Source organism: Sinocyclocheilus grahami, unplaced genomic scaffold, assembly GCF_001515645.1.
Source record: "Sinocyclocheilus grahami isolate Dianchi unplaced genomic scaffold, SAMN03320097.WGS_v1.1 scaffold340.1, whole genome shotgun sequence".
NCBI classification, from domain to species: domain Eukaryota; kingdom Metazoa; phylum Chordata; class Actinopteri; order Cypriniformes; family Cyprinidae; genus Sinocyclocheilus; species Sinocyclocheilus grahami.
The window spans coordinates 525866-547402 of NW_015505519.1; the positions used below are offsets into that span (position 1 = coordinate 525866).

The 21537-nt window shown below is 35.1% G+C and overlaps 2 protein-coding genes across 2 annotated transcripts in view; both read left to right on the forward strand.

The window, feature by feature from the left end:
• Positions 1 to 12015, forward strand: part of LOC107603065 (cation-independent mannose-6-phosphate receptor-like) — a 43560-nt gene extending 31545 nt beyond the window's left edge. Inside the window, exons 34-46 of the mRNA XM_016295764.1 lie at positions 2153 to 2415; positions 2499 to 2711; positions 4957 to 5106; positions 5198 to 5356; positions 6585 to 6783; positions 7000 to 7152; positions 8101 to 8338; positions 9951 to 10087; positions 10160 to 10277; positions 10367 to 10513; positions 10615 to 10799; positions 11564 to 11750; positions 11856 to 12015. Coding sequence (XP_016151250.1) covers positions 2153 to 2415; positions 2499 to 2711; positions 4957 to 5106; positions 5198 to 5356; positions 6585 to 6783; positions 7000 to 7152; positions 8101 to 8338; positions 9951 to 10087; positions 10160 to 10277; positions 10367 to 10513; positions 10615 to 10799; positions 11564 to 11750; positions 11856 to 12015 — 2309 coding nt within the window. The remainder of the gene's footprint in view (positions 1 to 2152; positions 2416 to 2498; positions 2712 to 4956; positions 5107 to 5197; positions 5357 to 6584; positions 6784 to 6999; positions 7153 to 8100; positions 8339 to 9950; positions 10088 to 10159; positions 10278 to 10366; positions 10514 to 10614; positions 10800 to 11563; positions 11751 to 11855) is intronic.
• Positions 12016 to 15452: 3437 nt separating this feature from the next.
• Positions 15453 to 21537, forward strand: part of LOC107603093 (solute carrier family 22 member 2-like) — a 9200-nt gene continuing 3115 nt past the window's right edge. Inside the window, exons 1-9 of the mRNA XM_016295798.1 lie at positions 15453 to 15964; positions 16065 to 16168; positions 17241 to 17395; positions 17548 to 17716; positions 18622 to 18736; positions 18812 to 18915; positions 19355 to 19569; positions 19657 to 19765; positions 19862 to 19974. Of these exons, the coding sequence (XP_016151284.1) occupies positions 15548 to 15964; positions 16065 to 16168; positions 17241 to 17395; positions 17548 to 17716; positions 18622 to 18736; positions 18812 to 18915; positions 19355 to 19569; positions 19657 to 19765; positions 19862 to 19974 (1501 nt within the window). The 5' untranslated portion in view covers positions 15453 to 15547. The remainder of the gene's footprint in view (positions 15965 to 16064; positions 16169 to 17240; positions 17396 to 17547; positions 17717 to 18621; positions 18737 to 18811; positions 18916 to 19354; positions 19570 to 19656; positions 19766 to 19861; positions 19975 to 21537) is intronic.

The window sequence follows — 21537 nt, forward strand, 5'->3', positions numbered from 1 at the left end:
TCATGCTGTCTAATCAGCATCTTGATATGCCACACCGGTGAGGTGGATGGATTATCTCGGCAAAGGAGAAGTGCTCACTAACACAGATTTAGACAGATTAGTGAACAATATTTGAGAGAAATAGGCCTTTTGTGTACATAGAAAAAGTCTTAGATCTTTGAGTTCAGCTCATGAAAAATGGGGGCAAAAACAAAAGTGTTGCGTTTATAATTTTGTTCAGTGTATATGTGTATATATATAAATTTACAGTGTGTATTTTTTTTTTTATTATATACTGTGTGTGTATATATTAGGGATGCACCGATACTGGTATCGGGCCCGATACTGAGCTCCTGTACTCGTTAAAATGCCCCGATACCAAACGCCGATACCACACAGCATGTGATAAGTGCCATATTCAGACAAAGAAACACAGAACAACAGACAGCAGAATGGAGTTATTACAGATTAAGGATGTCTAGGAAGTATGTGTATGCAATGAATATAATGTTAAACATTCAGTATTAACGCCTGTATAGCTGATAAGCAAAGCACACTGAGTGGATTGAGCGCGCGGCGGCGCAGATGCACGAGCTTGTCGAGTGAATATACCTTTCTCACAGACATCACTGGAAGCATCAGTACAAATACATGCATGCGTTGCGCATGTTTTGCTTGCTTGAGTGTTTCTGCATTATATGAGTGGCTTTGGAATATAAATCGCAGCACGTTTCAGATGAAACAAACGCGACTTCTATTTCTGAAAATATCACAGTTAGGAGATTTATAACGAGTGATTCCCTGCATTATTACTGCAAAGCGCATTATTACAGTACTAAACCGCTGCAATGGAGCAGCTCTAATGCTATTAAATTAAAGATGACGTACCATAGAGCAAAAAAAATTAACAGTGAAAGTAACAAAAACTTGTAAAATACATTTTAATGGGCATAATTAAGTGTGAAAATAACAGAAGGATCTACTGTCTAACCAAAAATTAATCAGAGACCAGATATAATTTTTTATATTTTTTTACTAGTGGGTGCAGGACACTATAGTTTATTTATGTAAGTGATGATAGCAAAATAAAGTAAACTGTGACAAATTATATCCCAAAATTCTTCATACAGTGGACTACCAGTAAAACTGATAAAAATTTGGGACCAAAACTTATTAAGACTGAGTCTGGGGGGGAAAAATTGAAGTTCAGGTTTGCATGAAGCTGGGTGACAGCATGCCCAGGAGAATAAAGGCTGTCATTAAGCCTAAGGGTTGCCCGACTAAGTATTGATAGTTGTGTAAATACTGTCATACTAACAGCTGTCTGAATAATTTTTGGTTGATTGTAATCCATTACATACCTTTCTATCAAAGTTATCTAACATTTATCAAGATGAATTTGTTCTGACAAAGTTTAACTCTGAGTTCTTGTCATATTTTATTACCATTTTCTAAACTATAGCAAATAAACTGTGATAATGTGAGAAATGTTGAAGGTGTCTGAATAAATTTTGGTTTGACTATTTGATAAATGAAGTTAACCAACTAACATCATACATACTCTTTTGGTTTCTGTACCAAAAATAAAAAAAATTGACAAATGCAATAAAAATATCAGTATCGGTACTCTGTATCGGCAAGTACCAAAAATAAAAGTATCGGTATCAGGCGAGTACTGGAAAAAGTGGTTATCGGTGCATCCCTAATATGTATGTGTGTGTGTGTGTGTGTGTGTGTGTGTGTGTGTAAAACTTAAATGAACTTGAAAAAAGACTTGAATGAACTTTCTTAAAAGTATATAATAAATTGTGTAAAATAAAGTGTCAAATATTTTAGCACTCATAGTAATAATTTTATATGCAAATTTCATATACAAAATTCAAACTATAAATTTTTCCACTCAAGTTTAATAATAAATATGAACTTCATTTGTATAATAACTTAAGTATTTCTGTAAATATTTTTGTCACTAAATTTGGTCACTTTAGACACTACCGTATTTTTTATTTTATATAGTTGCGTGTATTCTTTCAAAGAATAAAGAAGTAGTTTGGTTTTTGCTTTTTTTTTCAGTGAGGATGTAAACATTACTTGTCTTGTTTTAAAACATTTAGGCTCTAAGCAAAAAGACTTTATATGGTAATGTTGAGATGTTTTTGTTTTTTTGCTGCAGCCGTGTGCATCAAAGACACTCGGAATGTCATAAGTGGTGGGAAAACCACAAGGAAGCTGGTGTATAAGGATCAGGTGGTGGAGCTCACTTATGAGGATGGAGACGCGTGTGCCGCCGACCCTTCCTTCAAACACAAGAGCATCTTCAGCTTCGTCTGCAAGTCTGAGGGAGGAGGCACAGATGAACCCGTGCTGGTGTACTCAGATGACACTACTTGTACTCACTTTTTCTCCTGGCACACTCCTCTGGTCTGCGAACAACAGGTAAGAGGAGGTCTATAATCTTTCGATTCTCTAAACCTCGCTTCAGGTGAACCTGCAACAAATGTAGTGTCTCTTCTCTGCAGGTGACGTGCTCCGTTTGGAACGGTACCAACCATATTGACCTCAGTCCTCTGATCCATCTCACCGGTTACTACACAGCTATCAACGAGGATGTGGACAGGGAAAAGTCTCCTGATTTCTACATCAACATCTGCCAGCCCCTCAACCCCATCCCAGGGGTCAACTGTCCTCCAGGGGCCGCTGTGTGCATGGATCCTGTTGATGGAGATCCAGTTGTAAGTAAAAGCATCAGTACAACAATGAATTCCACTTTCTTTGATCTGCAGAGCAATATTAAACATTTGAAAATGAAGAAACTAAAACAGCCATTAATTAGTATTGTTATTTTATTGTACTGTAAAATACAATTATTATTATTTTGTTGTTGTTGTTTTTTTGTTTCATATTTATTTAGTACTTGTAGTAGTAATTATAATAATATAATATAATATATATAAATATAATAATATAATATAAATACATTTTTTATTTTACAGTGAAATTTAGTAATCTCTTATTTTATTATTTTATTTCCTAATAATAAAAATAATTGGTAGTAGAAGTTTTTTATTTTTCTTATTTTTAGAGATGTTATAGTATAATATGTCTTATGTCTTTTGTTTAGTTGTAGTAATAATAATAATAATTGTATTGCTATTTATGCAGTGAAGTATTTAGTATATAAGTACATATTTAGTATATTATAGTATAATTTCTTATTTTATTATTTTGTTCAGCAGTAGTAATACAAATAATAATATTAATAATTGTTATTTTTGTTGTTGTTGTTGTAGTCATATTGATATATATGTAATCAGTTTCTTTTTTGTTTTGTTTGGATTTTTTTGGCCAAATCGTGCAATTTTGTAAATTATCACATTTTAAATCATCATTTTGATCAGAAATCACAATTAGAATTTCTCCCCAAATTGTGCAGCCAAAGCATTGATTATGGAAGAATTTAATGTTATCGTTATTATAATAATAACCAATATTGGAGGCTGTCTTATACTACATGCACACCTATTCACACTACCGATGAAGAATGTACATATTGTCAGTTTTGAGTTTGAGACATTATTCATATTATTTAGAGTTTATTTGCGCAAAATATTTTTACTAATCATACCATGGCACCAGAGGATGATATTGACAGGGTTCGTACGGTCATGAAAAACCTGGAAAAGTCATGGAATTTTAAAACACCAATTTCCAGGCCTGGAAAAGTTTTGAAATCTATTTCACAAAACTCTGTATAATAGAATTGTGTTTAATCAGGTCCTGAATTTCGGTGCGGGATTGCGCATAGGCTATATCGCATAGTTTTACTCATTCCCGCAGCTTTTGACTTTAAAATGATGGAAATTCACACATTTATTCAATAGCCTATAGCATGTAGGTTTGATGAGTAAATAATCAAACCTACAGACTGAGTCCAGTCCACACAGAGTGATCAAATCAGTCATTTGAAAACAGCATGAGTTATTCAGCTGTATGAGTCTTCTCTCTTTGACTTTTTTCTTCAAACGGCTTCACATCGGCGCATCTTGTCTGCGCTACAAGAGCCGCTGCACGCTGCGATGCAAGACTTTCACTCGCGTTTCGGGACAGTTGACAGAATAGTAATTTGCCTAATCGGGTCATTGTTGCATCGTCAGAAAATTTTATTATTTATTTGCACGTCTTTTTAAGCCATTCGGTACTCGCGCGCTCCAGAGGCGGTGCGCAGTCACATCCAAAGTGCGCTCGTGCGTGTATGAGTATTGCGTTTGCTACCAAATAAGCTCAGCAGAACCCTGCACGGGCCTCAAACATATGCCCTAGTCCAGCCCTTATCCGACAGATTATCAGAATTACTGGCCGAGTCCGACTGGAGCCCGTGTCTTTTTTTCTTTCTCTCTTTCCAAATTACACAGCTGCTGTTGTAGCCATTAAAATAGTTCAGTTTCGTTTTTAATGGCAACAGTGGTTATATATATTTTCATTTCTTTATTACGTTAATTTAGACATGTTTGGAAAATGTTTTGTTTGTTAAATTCAAGTTTTTTTTTTTTTTTTTTTTTTTTAAAGTAATGACCAAGCGGCCAGTGGCAGACAGTGAGTTAATCATAGCCTATGTTTGATCAATTTAGCTTTCTCAAATCATCACCACTTGACTAAAATAAAATCTATAAGCCTATATAAAATGCTTATAAAAAACAATGTTAGTTTAAATGGTTAACCTAGATAAATGTGTGTTCTTCTTACTAAAACAAGAAAGCAAACGAGTAGCATTAATAGTCATTTTTAGTTAACATATGCTATGATAATTTGAACAGATTTGTATTCTTATTGTAAAATAATGGAACATTTAGGTCATGAATATTGTCTCAAAAGTCATGGAAAAGTCATGGAAATGTATTGGTAAAAATGTGTACGAACCCTGTATTGAATGTTTGAATCTGATTTTTGGGCTTGTGGGTTTTTTTCCTTTCTGTGCAGGACATCGGACGAATCACCTCCCCTCCTCGCTATAACAGCAACACCAACGAGGTGGAGATCACCTTCAGCAGCACAACCGTCTGCCCTTCTAACCCCACCTCCAACTACTCCTCCAGGATCGTTTTCACCTGCCAGAAAGGAGCAGAGCTGGTAAGAGAGCAACCCAAAATCTTCATAGTGTAACTGAGTGGTTGGTGGTTTCTGTCGTACCTGAGTGTAAATGTTGGTTCTGCACAAACAGGGTTCTCCCCAGATGATCCGAGCTCAGGACTGTATGTATGTGTTCGAGTGGGCCACTCCTGTGGTTTGTCCGGAGACCATCACGGCGCAGGGCTGCAGTCTGACCGTCTCCCAGCTGCGCTACACGTTTGACCTCTCAGCGCTGTCAGGGACCATTCAGGTATTGAAGAGAGAAAGACTTTTCCAAGACTGAAGAATTGAAATTTGTGCCATCAAAGCGTTGGGGTCTATAAAATTTTAATGTTTCTGAAAGAAGTCACTTAAGGTTCCATTTATTTGATCAAGCAAGAGTGCAGTAATATTGTTACAATATTGAATGAATGATAGCTGAATTTTCAGCATCATTACTCCAGTCTTCAGTGTCACATGATGCTTCAGAAATCATTCTAATATGTTGATTTGCTCAAGAGACATTTCCTGTTATTATCAATGTTGAGATCAGTTGTGCTGATTAATGTTTTTGTGGAAGCTGTGATACATTTTATTTCAGAATTCTTTGAATAGTTCAAAAGAACCACTTTTATTTGAGATTGAATATGTATCATTATAAATGTATTGCCTGTCATCATCCTCCCCAAATAAAAGTATTTTAAAAGTATTAATTAAAAAAAATCTAGACCCCCCCCCCCAAACCTTTAAATACGGAGTTCTGACATGAAACTCTAGATGGCGCAGTCTGATAGGTCTAACTCAGGGCTGCCCAAACTCGGTCCTGGAGGGCCGGTGTCCTGCAGAGTTGAACTCCAACCCTAATTAAACACACCTGAACCAGCTAATCAAGCTCTTTACTAAGAGCTCTTTACTCTTTACTAGGCATAGAAACTTCCAGTCAGGTGTGTTGAGGCAAGTTGGAGCTAAACTTTGGACAGCCCTGGTCTAACTCAATCTGACATAATGACATCATATTACATGGCACAGCTGATTGATTCTCTCCTGTATCAGCATCCTATGAGCTTGCTGCTCAACATTCAAATACCTGGCTTTTGTTTGCTGTAGCAGTTCGCAGCTTGCTTCAGAAACCCTCCACCTTCCCCAACTCCACCTGTATAGATCTGCTGCGAGGTGATTCATGTTTGCTATGGGGGTTATTCATATGTGTATATGTGCAACCGCAGTATTTCCTACATGCTCACAGCAGCACGTTGTGGATGTATTGGCAGTAGCAATTCTTGGTACTTGCAGCAGCAGCGTAGCAGATCTATTCCGCCAAGACCAAATACATTAACACTGTCATGTACATTACCATGCCAATCCCTCCGAGAGTTGTCATGACAGAAACAGTAGTGTGTGTGTGTGTGTGTGTGTATATATATATACCCAAGATCTCAGTTTGTCAACTTATTCAAGCATGTTAGCAAAGGGATGATAAATTCATTTGTGTTTTTTAGGTTCCTAGAAGCTCCGGCTCCTTTAATATCAACGTGTGTGGGACTGTGACAGGCACAGCATGTAAAGACAGCGCGGTATGTCTGATCTTAACGGGCTCTGCGGCTTCATACGGAAACAGCAAAATCATGAACCTAGACTACAAGAGAGAAGAGCAGGCTGTGATCATGCAGTACAGTGGAGGAGACACCTGTCCTCAAGGTCAGACAAACACTCTGAATCACTCTAAAAACCTATTAAGCCATTAGACAGCATTTTAAGGCACAATTTTGACAGATGGTCTTGTTCTAGAAGCTAATAATTGTAATATACCTCAATTTGGCCTCAGTTGTATGCAGGGGTGCCGCTACGGTTCTTGTTGAACTCTTGTTAAACTTTCCCCTTAAATGATTAAAATGTGTGTTTATTGTCTTTCAGTTACAGATAAAAATGAAGTGTGCATTTTCCCCTTTAAGTTCCTGGGCAAGTTTTATTCTGAGTGCACAACTCAGGGCAGGACTGACGGCAGGAAGTGGTGTGCCACTACAAGCGACTTTGACAAAGATCAGAAATGGGGCTTTTGCTCTGGCGGTACGAATCCTTTACGACCGAAAAACTCATGAATTACATGTACTTTTTTAGGATAGAGCAACTAGACAAGCTATATTTATTTCAATCCATTTTTATTTAATCTGTCTTTTTTTTAAGGGGTTCAGTTCCGTATTAAGGAAAGAAAACTAAACAGACTCGTTTAACTTAAAGTAAAAGAATTAGTGCTGTCAAATGATTAATAAAAGTTTTTGTTCACAACGTGTATATGTGTGTGTACTGTGTATATTTGTTATGTGTATATATATATAAATACACACCCATGCATGTATATATTTAAGAAAAAATGTTACATTTATATATTAATATATTTAATGTATATATTATATTATATGTTAATGAATATATTTATATTTAATGTAAATTATACGAATATAAATATATACATGTAAATATTTTCAAAAGATATACTGTATGTGTGTGTATTTATATATACATAATAAATATACACCGTACACACAGATATATTATGTAAATAAAAACTTTTATTTTGGATGCAATTCATCATTTGACAGCACTAAAAATAATTAATAAAATGTAAATTATTTAAGTAAAATGTGAATAACTACATTTACAAAATGTAATTTTTTAAAAATGTAAATCATTTAAATATGGATAATGTAATTATTTCAGTTCGATTCAGCAATTTAGCAGCACATAGCATGAACATTACTTAAATTGTCTGTGTTTTTAAGATTTAAATAACAAATGTGTTTCTGTCTAATTGAATGTCGATTTCAATTATTTGAAACCTGATTTTAAGGCTGTTTTTTTTTTTTTTGCTGTCTTTTTAACTTTATTTAATTTTTTTGTCTATTTCACAGCACCAAGAGGGAAACGGCAGTTAATTATTTGAAACCTGATTTTAAGGCTGTTTTTTTTTTTTTGCTGTCTTTTTAACTTTATTTAATTTTTTTGTCTATTTCACAGCACCAAGAGGGAAACGGCAGTCATCCATTTTGTTCTCGTGTGACAGAGCGGCAGGCCGTGGAAGTCCTCAGCTGATGAGCGAAACCCAAGGATGTTCTGTCACCTTCCAGTGGCGAACGAATGTGGTCTGCCCACCCAAAAAGATGGAGTGCAAGCTTGCAGGACAACACCAGACCTACGACCTGCGCACACTCTCGTCTCTAACAGAGCCGTGGAAATTTAGCAACGGGGATGATTCGTGAGTTTCACACCTGTTTGTTCTGTACAATTTAATTTGCCCCTGTCATGGGGTGTGAATGAACAACATATCATTGACAAAACCGTAATGGCCAGTATCAGCACATTTTTATTTACACATTTTTAAATCCTGGATCTTTACATTTAAAAAAAATATACAAAAGGCCATAACAGAGCAATAATTATCGACAATTTCAGGGATTAAAGTTCCGTCGCTATGACGGATTTCTGTCAGTTCATAAAGACAGTCACTTGCTTCATTCCTGAATGATTCAGCCGTTCTGACGAATCAATTGAATGAATGATTCAGTGATAAAATCAGTGACTTGCCACCACCTGCTGGCGGATTTAGTTTCATTTTTAGCATATAATTTCAGTTATTTAAATCATATTTCTGTATTCAAATTTGTATATTTAAAACATTAATCTTCACATGAATTTATGAATTTAATTGCACTCATGCCACCTCTGAGCCTCATTAAACATCTGAAAATGTACCTACAAGCCACTTTTGTGTTCTTCTGTGCCACCTCTGTAGTACAAATTAATTTATTAATACTAATTTCATATGATTGGTAACTTATTTGTCTACTTTTCTTTTTTACTTTTCTCTTTTCTATTTTTCTACTTATTATATTGCAGGGGTTAAAGCAAAAAAATATATATTTTTACTGAGAATTTTTTCCCGACCACACCCAGTTTAAGAGCAGTTTTTTTCTTCTTGTAATTAGGAGCGCTTGTCCTCCTAATTAAAAAATTTAGGAGCACCTTCTGATCAATAATCAAAAATTCTGATCAAAAATTAGCCTTCCTAATACGAGGTGACGTTTGACTCCTTAAAGTGACTTACAGTGACTTCCCGAAGAAGCCGTCTCCATCCTGCTTCAATGACTACCGTCCAATTGCACTTACCCCCATCCTCATGAAGTGCTTTGAACGGCTAGTCATGCAACACATCAAGCAATGGCATAATTTTCATGTCAAATTCAAAATTGTATGTTTATAATCTAATAATTTTATATTTATGTTTTTTAAATTTCTATTTAAAAGAATATGTAGAATAATACAAATAAGTTACCAATCATATGAAATTAGTATTAATAAATTAATTTAAACTACAAAAGTGGCTTGTAGGTACATTTTCAGACGTTTAATGAGGCAATTAAATTCATAAATTCACGTGGAGAATGTTTTAAATATAAAATTTTGAATACAGAAATATGATTCAAATAACTGAAATTATCCGCTAAAAATGAAACTAAATCTGCCAGCAGGTGGCGACAAGTCACTTATTTTATCAATGAATCATTCATTCAATTGATTTGTTCGAACAGCTGAATCATTCAGGAATGAAGCAAGTGACTGTCTTTATGAACTGACGGAAATCCGACGTAGCGAATTAACTTTAATCCCTGCTATTTGTACCAGACATAATTTCTATATCTATATATTTGTTTTTGTTCAAAAACATACATTTTTAAAGTACTATTTGTACTCAAGTCAGTGGAATATGGACACATTGCATTTAATCCGTAATGAAACACTGGTGTAATATTGCACCTGCGTATGTTCAGTGTTAATTAAATTCACAATTGTATTATTTGTTCTCACAGGTACTACTTCAATCTCTGTCAGGCCATTCATGGAGGCCAGCCAGGCTGTGCAGCAGAAGCTGCCGTGTGTCGCAGACGTGCTGGTGGGAAGACTGAGACTCTGGGCCGTGTTCACACGCAGACCATGGAGTTCATCGGTAAGTCTTTTTAAACCTTCTCTGACGTGATTACAGTTTTGTTGGTTTTTCATCAGTATGTGTCCTCACCAGATGGAAAGATCCTCGTCAATTATTCCATGGGTGACGAGGTGTGTGGAAACGATAAACCAGCCAGAACAATCTTGCAGCTGAAGTGTGGCAGCACAGTTGGCCATCCGAAATTATTAAAGTAAGTTGACTTGGCATGAAAATTCTTAACTTGTGGTGTTGGCATAGCATATGTTATCTATAAAATTCATATTTATGTCTATGTTTTAGGGAGGATAAGACAGCATGTGAGTTCTGGGTGGAGTGGGAGACTCGATCTGCATGTGCTGTAAAGCAGGAGGAAGTGGAGATGATCAATGGAACCATCAAAGTGCCAGAGACAGGAGCCATTTTCAGCCTGGGAGCACTTTATTACCGGTGGGCATCTCACCCTCTCATTCATTAAAACAGAGCCTACAACTACACCACACCACATGTATTAATGTGCATGAGAGAAACAGTGTTTTATCTGTCCTCAGTTTCCACAACGCCACAGGAGACATCCGTCCCAATGGAGATCGCTATATCTACCACATCCAGCTGTCAGGCATCACCGACGGCTCCATTTCCAATTGCCTGGGTGCCAATATCTGTCAAGTCAAGATTAATGACAGTTACCGCAGAAAAATTGGCTCCTCCAGCAAAGCCAAGTATTATATCAAAGGTGAGATAAAATCAGTACGTGACCATATTAGGAGTTACGGTGTGTGATGTGCGAGTGCAGTGTGCTCAAATATTTCAGTATGCATATTGGGACAGATGAAAGGCAAAGTTGGGTTTATTTTCCCCTTTATTATTCATTTATTTAGAAATTCTGTTTATAACAGCACGCAAATGTCAAAGATATTTGAAAATATTTTTATTTAAAAGTTTTTAAAATATTTTGCTTGTTTGTTTTTTACAAAGATTTCCTTCGTTTATTTGTGTACTTATTTACATTAATTAATTAATTAATGTATTTTTATTTTTTAAATATATTTATAACAACACACGCTTTTTTTTTTTATTAAATCATTTATAAATTCTTTTTGTAACAACATAAAAATGCCAAAAATGTTTTTAAATGTTCAGTTTAAATTTTTTGTTGTTTGAAAAGAGGATTTTTTTGTTTGTTCATTATTTAATTTAAACATTCTCTTTGTAACGACACAACAATGTTTTGTTTAAAATATATTTTGTATTATTACTTAGTTTCTGTATACTTACTCAATATTTGCCAAAACATTTAGGTTTTAATTTTTTTAGAATTGGCTGCTGTGTTGTCCAGTTTCATTACTTTTTATTCAAAATTTCGAATTCAATTTATTTTGTTCTATGAACTCCTAATATATTATTAGTTTATTAGAAAAAAAATTTATGAACACAATTTATTGTGTATTTCTGTGATGTAACCATTTTATGAAATGACCTGGTGTTGTATTTTGTCAGGTGGAAATCTTGACGTCTTGGTACCATCTGAATCTGTATGTGGACGAGACAAAACCAAAACTGTGTCCTCGACCATCCTGTTCCACTGCAGCCCTACAGCAGGAGAGGGTATCCCAGAGTTCATGCTGGAGACAGATGGCTGCCAGTATCTATTTGTTTGGCACACCGCCACCGTTTGTGAATTTTTGTGAGTATTACTAAAGCCTAATCATACTTTTAAGCTTTAATTCAATAATTCTACAACATAGATTTGTTAGCCAAGTCTGAGTATAATACATAGGTTTTCTCATAGTTCATCCACCTCCATGGACCCGCACAGCACTGATGGAGGGGAGGAGCATGCTGGATTATCTGGGCGGAGTCAGGCCTTAGGGGCGGTGCTTAGCCTGCTGTTGGTTGTGCTCACAATCTGTTTGCTTGTTCTTCTGCTGCACAAACGAGACAGGAGGTAAAATGCAAAGTACATTTGTATTATCATTTTATTTTAAACTAATACAAATGTTTGTGGCCAGTAATGGCCAAAATTAATACTTTAGATGCGTTCAGTTGTTCAAAGGTGACCGTAAAGACATTTAAAATATTAGAAAGGATTTATTTTTCAAATAAATGCTGTTCTTTTGAAAGAATCCCCCAAAAAATGTATTATGGTTTTAAAAAAATTAATTAATTAAGCATGATAACTATATTCAATATTGATAATAATAATAATACAAATTCTTGATCACCAAATCAGCATGTTAGAATGATTACTGCAGTACCTTGTAACACTGATGCTGAAAATATAGTTTTGCATCACAGGAAAAAATTACATTTTAAATTAAATTAAAATAGGGAAAGAAAAAAAAACTGCAGAGTGCGAAGGTCCAATAATTGTAAAATTTAATCGTAAAACTTTTGCGGTTCTCTGAGAAACTTTGCTCGATAAACTATTGCGTTTGATCGTTAAACTTTTACGTTACTCTGAGAAACTGCTTGATAAACTATTGCGTTTGATCGTAAAACTTTTACTGTACTCTGAGAAACTTTGCTCGATAAACTATTGCGTTTTATCGTTAAACTTTTACGTTACTCTGAGAAACTGCTCGATAAACTATTGCGTTTGATCGTAAAACTTTTACGTTACTCTGAGAAACTGCTCGATAAACTATTGCGTTTGATCGTAAAACTTTTACGTTACTCTGAGAAACTTTGCTCGATAAACTATTGCGTTTGATCGTAAAACTTTTACAGTTTGTATTCATTCACAAAACCTTTGCCTTTTAAGTAAAACTGAACTCTTTATGTTTGCTCTCGAAACTGTTGCGATTGATCAGAAATGTTCTGTTCTCCTGAGAAACTTTGTTCGCTCACAAAACGTTTTTGTTTCCCATATAAACTTTGTGTTTGTTTGCAAAACTATAGCATTTGCTCACAAAACATTTGTGTTCTTCTGAGAAACTTCGCTCGTGAAACTTCTGCGTTAAAAACTTTGCAATTCGCTCCCAAAACGTTTGTGATAGAAATAAAATGAGTTGGGAGAAATTTTATATTTCAGTTCTTTTGCGATCAAGCACAAAGTTTCTCGGGGGAACATTATAATTTTGCACAAATTTTTTTTGGGGGGAGAAAAAAGGCGTTGAGCACTGAAATTTTTCCTCCAATCACCATTTCCCCTTGGCTCCATATATGTAATAACAGTAAACTTGTTTTTTTTGCAGAATTTATTAATCTGTTAATTTGATAAATATTCTATTATTTATGTTTATGCACAATACATTAATTTTTATTTATACATCTTGAAATGTTGCAAATGTATTAGAATATGTGGAAATAACATTAACCTAGATTAATAAATTCTGTAAAAGTATTGTTCATGGTTAGTTGGTGACATCTAAAGCACTAATTAACATTAACAAATTGAACTTTACTGTAAAGTGTAACCTATTGTTTAATAATTTTTCTTTATTTTAATTTATATTTTGCAAAGAAGACACTGGTGCCTATGAAAGAAGCCACAAGTACAGCAGTTGACAGAACGGTACAACGGCCTGAACACCTGCAAAAATGATGCGTTTTATTTGCTGAATCGGTTTCAGCTCCCGTGTTTTTGCTGACTTTACGAAAGATGCAATTATTTACATAAGTTGTGTTGCAAGTTTGCTTTCAGCTCTCCAGAAATGATTTACCAAAACGTTCTTCTCACATGGCAGTGGAGGTACAACAGGACACTGGTCCTGTTTGGCAGCATGTGTATAGTGTTTTTCACTCCGACTCTGCTGTTTGCTCTAATAGTTTGTCTCAGAGGCTTGTATTACCATTCATCAGTGTATTCCTCACATATATGGTTGCCAAATAAAATCACACCAGTTCTGTATATCTGTCATAACTCACTGCTACTGAGACAGTACTTCAAGATGCGTTAAAGCATGCCTGGGTGTCTCTTTTAGTACTCTGCACTTTGGGGGACAGCATTTATTTATTTTTTTCCTGTCCTTTAGGGGCGGTGCACTCGATTAGCTGTTGGTCATCACGTGCTCCCCTCTCCTTACTGAAAAAATGTCTGCAGCTGCTATATGGGATATTGTACGGTACAATTCTCTGAAATACTTCAAGAGAAGGTCCTGAAATAGTTATTTATTTTTTTCCTGATAGAGGCTTTAGCTCTTTTCAGACTGTATTTGTCATGTTTTACAGCATCTTGTTTTGGGATTTTAATTAGTTTATGCTGAGATATTATGGCATTATTTCAATAAAACTATCAGCTCCTCTGTATGCATCCTTATATGGAGTTATTGTGGTTCATCTCGCTGCTTTAACTAGACTGAGGGCACACTTAAACAACTGAATCAAATCCGTGTTTGTTTTTATTCATATTTTTGTAAATATTTTTATGATTTAAAATAAATCCCTATGTGGTTAGTAACATTTAAAAAAACTAATAAAAATACCATTTACATTTAATTTATTTTTATTTCAGTTTTAGCTTGTAATTTGTTTCTAGTTAGAAACTAAATGAACGTTTGAAATATTGCCTTGAAATCTAAATTTGTTTTCATCTATATTTCAGCTTTTAATTTTTTATAGTAGATTTTTCTATATAGTTAGTAATTTTAAGAAATTAAATATTAGAATCCTTGGCATCTGAAATATGTTTTTTTTTTTTTTTTTCATCTAATATTTATGTTTTACTTTATTATATTTTCTAGTAATTAAAGTTCTAGTAATTTTGTGTTTATGCCATGTTTAGTAGGTTTTTTGTTTCTTTTTCTTTCAGCCTTAGTTCTTAGTTCTAGTTAATTTTATTTTTATTTATTTCCAGTTAGTCATTTAGTGCTTCAATTTAGTATTGTGTTAATATTAGTTGAATAGTTATATTTCAGCTTTATTTAAAAAAAACATTTTTTTATATTTTCTTTAACAATTTGTTTAATATTTAGTAATTTTGTATGTGTTTTTGCCGTAGTTTTTGTTTTTCCAATTAGCAATTTTAGTGCTTCAAATTATTTCATTTAGTTGTCAAGGAAACATTTTTAATGTTCACAAGTTTTTTTTTTTTATCTAATATTTTATTTCAGCTTTATTTCAATTTTTTATTTTCGGTTTTCACTTTAATTTGTTTACATTTATTATCTGCTTTCATCATTAACTAAACCCCGAAACTCTGGGTAGACTTGTTCTGTTTAGACTTTAAGTCATGGTTTAGTCTGTAGTCTACCTACTAAACCACTTACTGAACCGTTTTCATACAACACTTGATGAACAAAAATTATACAGTGACAAATTACGTAACGCTTCAGATGTCACTGGGGTTAAAATGTAACTTGTTGTCCCCCGTGTCCCATCCCAGCATGTAATTGGTCAATCACAGCACGGATATATCAAATTTCAACCTCCTCTGGACTTTTGCTCAGTCAGCTGTGGGTAAATACTGTGCCTCAACTTAAAAGACCTATTTTTACAGCTGCGGACGCCTTCAAGTCCTCCACTGTTAGCCGTACAGTGACCATGACTACTTTTGAAGACATCTTAGAGGAGGCCGGCAAGTTCGGTCGTTGCCAGATGCGAATTGTTTCCATATTCTGCTTGGTCTCTATACCGTTTTCTTTTGTATATGTGGGGATTGTATTCCAGGGCTTCACCCCTGAACATTGGTGCCGTGACCCGGGTGTCATTGAGATCCGGGAAAGATGCGGCTGGAGTCTTCAAGACGCACGCAGGGCGACTGTACCCTTGATGAACAGCTCTACAGGGGTGACGTACAGTCAGTGTCAGAAGCTGGACATGGACTGGAACGCCACCGGTCTAACTTGTGACAATCCAGAAAGTGAGCTCACCCAGGCCCAGCTTTCTACTCTACCGATGACAGGCTGTACAGACGGCTGGGAGTACGACTATGAAGGAAGACAGTCGTTCGTCACTGAGGTGAGTGGTGGGATCACAAAACACGCTCTTTCTTTTGGTAATAATTGTGTGAAGTGCAATGAGAGAACAAAATGTCTGACGTGAGACCTGTGTGTTGCAGTTTGATCTAGTGTGCGCAGACGCCTGGTATGTTGACATGTTCCAGGCCGCGCTCAGTGTTGGTTTCTTTGTCGGCAGCATTGCAATTGGATACCTGGCAGACAAGTATGACTTGTTTGACATTTCAATGTTACATGGATGCATTTTGAGTTTCTAATTTACTTTTCAAATTTAAATCCTTACAAGATTGATAAGCAACAGCTGTTTTTAGCTTGTTTATACTTAAAAATATGCCAACAATTGTGTGTAGTTCGACAAAATGCCCTCATATTGAAGATATTCTCTGAAAACAAGTAACATATTATGCAGTGTTACTTTTCAAGAAAATGTATGTTTTTTCAGGGATTTTTAGATTTCAGATTATTATTTATTGTCATTGTACTTGCATCCAACGAAATTATAGATTTGCCAACGTATCTAGCTAAAAAATTATTTAAACAATTAATAAGGAATAATTAAATAAATACCATATTACACATAAGGGGAAAAGAATAATAATAATTTTACACCGTGCTGAGTGAAATAAAGTGCTCAATGCTCAATATAATTACACATCTTTTTAGTATTTTTACAGGAAAATAAGACAATAATTGTCAACTTCGTGAACCCCTGTTATTATGCATATTATCTAAATTCATTGTTTCTGATTCAGTGCAATCAAGATGAAAAAAATCTTTAAAAAACTGTATTGTATTAAATATTTAATACTTTTATTCAGCAAGGATGCATTCAATTTAATTAAACGTGACATTAAAACATTTTGTTACAAAAGATTTCTATAAATAAATTGTTCTTTTTAACTTTATATTCATAAGAGAATTCTGAAATGGTTTTCTACAGAAATATTGAGCAGCACAACAACGGCAAATCAACATATTAAGAATGATTTCTAAAGGATCATCAATGATGCTGAAAATTTAACTCTGCCTTACAGAAATAAAGTACATTTTAAAATATATTCAAATAGAAAACAGTTATTATAAATTGTAATTCCACAATATTGCTGTTTTTTCTGTATTTTTGATCAATTAAATGCAGCCTTGGTGAGCAGAATAGATTTCTTTCAAAAACATTGAAAAATCTTACTGAAAGCCAAGTAATTGTTTTTATTGGCATGCACAAAACGAATGTTTCTGTAATGATCGAATTGATTCACATTTGTTCATTTTTCTTTCAGATACGGCAGAATGAAGAGTTTCCTATTGACCAACTTCTTCATCGGAGTAACAGGGATTCTGGTGGCCACGTCGCCCAATTACATCGCCCTGCTGCTGTTCAGAGTTCTCTTTGGCTTTGGAGTGAAGGGCGGCTGGATGGTTGGATATGTGCTAAGTAACGAAACATTTTCAAATTCTTTAATTATGCTTAAGTGTAATATAAGTATATTCAGTTCAGATGCAGTGGTGGATGCATTAAAAGCTTACTGGGATCCTTGATATTTCAGATATCCTCATGTTCCATTATGTCTTGTTTTCTGGCTGCAGTCACGGAGCTGGTTGGAGTTGAATACAGGAGAATGGTGGGAGTGACCTATCAGTTGTTCTTCAGTCTGGGCATTCTCATTCTTCCTCTCTTAGCTTACTTCATACCAAACTGGCGCTGGCTACAGGTGGTCTTCACCATTCCTTACATCTGCTTCCTGACGTACTATTGGTAAGAGCCTGTTTATGGTTGTGGATTGTGATTTCCAGATATATTTGCAAATTGTACGTGTGCAAATTTGTGTTGGAACAGTATGTCCTTTTATAATCCCCACCTTCATAAAAAAAAATTCTATCCATTTCTTATGAACTTTAAATGAATATTCCTGATTAAATATAAATTAGGATACATTTTTGAAAGAAATTAATACTTCTATTCAGCAGGGATGCACTAAACTGATCAAAAGTGACGGTAAAGATATTTATAATGTTACAAAATATTTCTATTTCAGATTAATGCTGTTTTTAAAATGTTCTGTTCATCTAAGAATCCTGAAAAAAAAAATCTTATCAGGGTTTCCACAAAATATTATTATATATTTCCACATAATATAAAATATTAAGTGATGTTTTCAACAACGATCATAATGAGAAAGGTTTCTTGAGGACCAAATCATCATATTAGAATGATTTCTGAATGCTTTGCCCTCCCACAAATAAATTACATTTTAAAATATATTAAAATACATTTTTTTTTATAATATTTCACAATATTACAGATTTTACTGTATTTTTTGTCAAATAAATGCAGCTTTGGTTAAGAATAAGAGATTTCTTTCAAAAACATTTTTTATATCTGATGCACATTTGATATGTGCATTTACATTCTACAAAATTCACTTTTAGTTCATTTGTTAACATAATTCAAATGCATATTTCCAGATGATGCGATCTTTAACAAATTAAAATTATAATATATATATTTTTTAATTTCAGTATGAACACAAAGAAAATGCCTAAATGGCTCATTTAAGATATTTACGTGTAATTTAATGTTTTTTTTGGTAAACTTTTGAGTTGCACTGTGTTGGATAAATGTAGCCATGTTGCATTATTTAAATACACTCTGAATTTCAGGTTTATCCCCGAATCACCAAGATGGCTCCTCAGCCAAAACAAGAGAAACGAAGCAATGGAGATCACTAAAGCAATAGCCAAAGAGAACAAAAAGACACTGTCCAAGATTATTGAGGTACAGTGTTTACACAGTGATGATGAGCATAAAATATGACCAAATGTCTCTTAAACGTCCAATTTCATCCATCAGACACTGACTGACGAAAACACAGACTCCATCTCGACTGCATCTTTCATGGACCTGTTCAAGACTTCCAAACTGAGAAAATTCACATTCATCCTGAGCTTCAACTGGTACGTCAGATCCAAAACACTGTGTTAAAGGGATAGTTCACCCAAAAATGAAAATTCTGTCATTAATTGCTCACCCTCAAGTCGTTTCAAACCCGTAAGACCTTCGTTCATCTTCGGAACACAAATTAAGATATTTTTGATGGAATCTGATGTTACCAAGTTCAGAAACGTAGCGAGGAGATCTGTAAAATAATCCATGTGACATCAGCGGTTCATCCGCAATTATACGAAGCAGGGTCTGACCCTGTCTATGCAGGGTCAGACAGCTCTCAGATTCCATCAAAGATATCTTAATTTGTGTTCCGAAGATGAACGAAGGTCTTACGGGTTTGAAACGACCTGAGGGTGAGCAATTAATGACAGAATTTTCATTTTTGGGTGAACTAACCCTGTTAAGTGCAGGGAACATCCATCTGTAGTCTGTCCATTGTGTCGCCAGGTTCACCAGTGCTGTGGTTTACCAGGGTCTCATTATGAGGCTGGGAATCCTCGGAGGAAACGTGTATGTGGACTTCCTCATATCTGGAATCGTGGAATTGCCAGCAGCTTTCCTCATTCTCCTCACTATTGAGCGGATCGGACGCCGGCTTCCTTTTGCAGCTGCGAATATCGTGGCAGGAGCGGCCTGCTTAATCACAGCGTTCATCCCCGACAGTGTGTTACCATTTGGAGTTAGAATTCAGTTTGACTGAAAACAGGTGGTTATATGTATATTTACTTTACATTTTGTATCTTCCACAGGTATGTTCTGGTTAAAAAGTGCTGTTGCTTGTGTTGGACGGCTGGGCATCACTATGGCTTTTGAATTGGTAGTGTTTGTGAATACTGAACTATATCCCACCGTTATCAGGTAAGTTATAATGCAAAGAGACATCGTACTATATGTAAATGATTGTTTTTGGACATGTTGGTCAGTAATGCTACTATTTGATGTTTTTTGGCTCAGAAATCTGGGTGTTTCGGTCTGTTCCACACTGTGTGACATTGGCGGGATTGTAGCACCGTTTCTGCTCTACAGGCTTGCTGTCATCTGGCTAGAACTACCTCTCATTATTTTCGGTATAAATTTTGCATACAGTCGAACTGAGTTGTTTGTGTTGTTAGGTAGACCACCAAACATAAATAATCAACCTCAATATGCAGGAAAATGACATTCTGACAGCTGACTGGCACCAAATGAACACACAGTCTTAAGCACACATAAATAAATATATTTCAAAATTATTACAAAAATAAATATATTATATTTAATATATTAATATAAATGTATATATTTTTATATATCTGAGATTTTTATGCTGAAAATAATTTTGCACATGTAAAATACAAAATATTTTTTAAACGTGTATATATGTGTAGGTGTGTATATGTATGTGTGTGTGTGTATATATATATATATATATACCATGAAAAGGTTTTTGCAACCTGTTTGTTTTTTTTGTTTTTTTTATATTTGTCACACTCAGAAAAGATTCAGATCATTAAACAAATTTTAATATTACACAAAGATAATGCAAGTAAATACAGAATGCAGTTTTTAAATGATGATTTCATTTATTAAGGGAAAAAAGTTGTCCAAATCTACCTGGCCCTACTTGAAAAATGAATTGCCCCCTCCTGTTAAATCATGTGTGATCAACTGTGATTAACCACATTATTTTAGAAAGCTGAGTTAAATTTCACTAGCCACACCCAGGCCTGATTACTGCCAGACCTGTTGAATCAAGAAAACACTTAAATAGAGCCTGTCTGACCAAGTGAAGCATGCTTAAAGAGCAACACATCATGCCGCGATCTAAAGAAATTCAAGAACAGATGAGAATCAAAATAGTTGACGTATCAGTCTGGAAATCGTTATAAAACCATTTCTAAGGCTTTGGGACTCCAGCGAACCACGGTCGGAGCCACAAAATGGAGAAAACTTGGAACAGTGGTGAACCTTCCCAGGAGTGGCCGGCCTACCAAAATTACTCCAAGAGCACAACGACGACTCATCCAAGAGGTCATAAAAGAACCCAGAACAACATCTAAAGAACTGCAGGCCTCACTTGCCTCAATTAAGGTCAGTTGAACTCTTGGAGGAAGAGAGATTAAAGAGTTGAACTCTTTGGAAGGTGTGTGTCCCATTACATCTGGCATAAAACCAACACAGCATTTCATAAAAAGAACATCATACCAACAGTCAAACATGGTGGTGGTAGTGTGATGGTCTGGGGCTGCTTTGCAGCTTCAGGACCTGGATGACTTGCCATAACTGATGGAACCATGAATTCTGCACTCTATCAGAAAATCCTGAAGGAGAATGTCCAGCCGTCAGTTTGTGACCTCAAGCTCAAGCGCTCTTGGGTTACGCAGCAGGACAATTATCCCAAACACACCAGCAAGTCCACCTCTGAATGGCTCAAGAAAAACAAAATTAAGGTTTTGGAGTGGCCAAGTCAAAGTCTGGACTTAAACCCGATTGAGATGCTGTGGCATGACCTTGAAAATTCCATTCATGCTTGAAAACCCTCCAATGTGGCTGAATTAAAACAATTCTGCAAAGAAGAGTGGGCCAAAATTCCTCCACAGCGATATGAAAGACTCATTGCCAGTTATCGCAAACACTTGATTGCAGTTGTT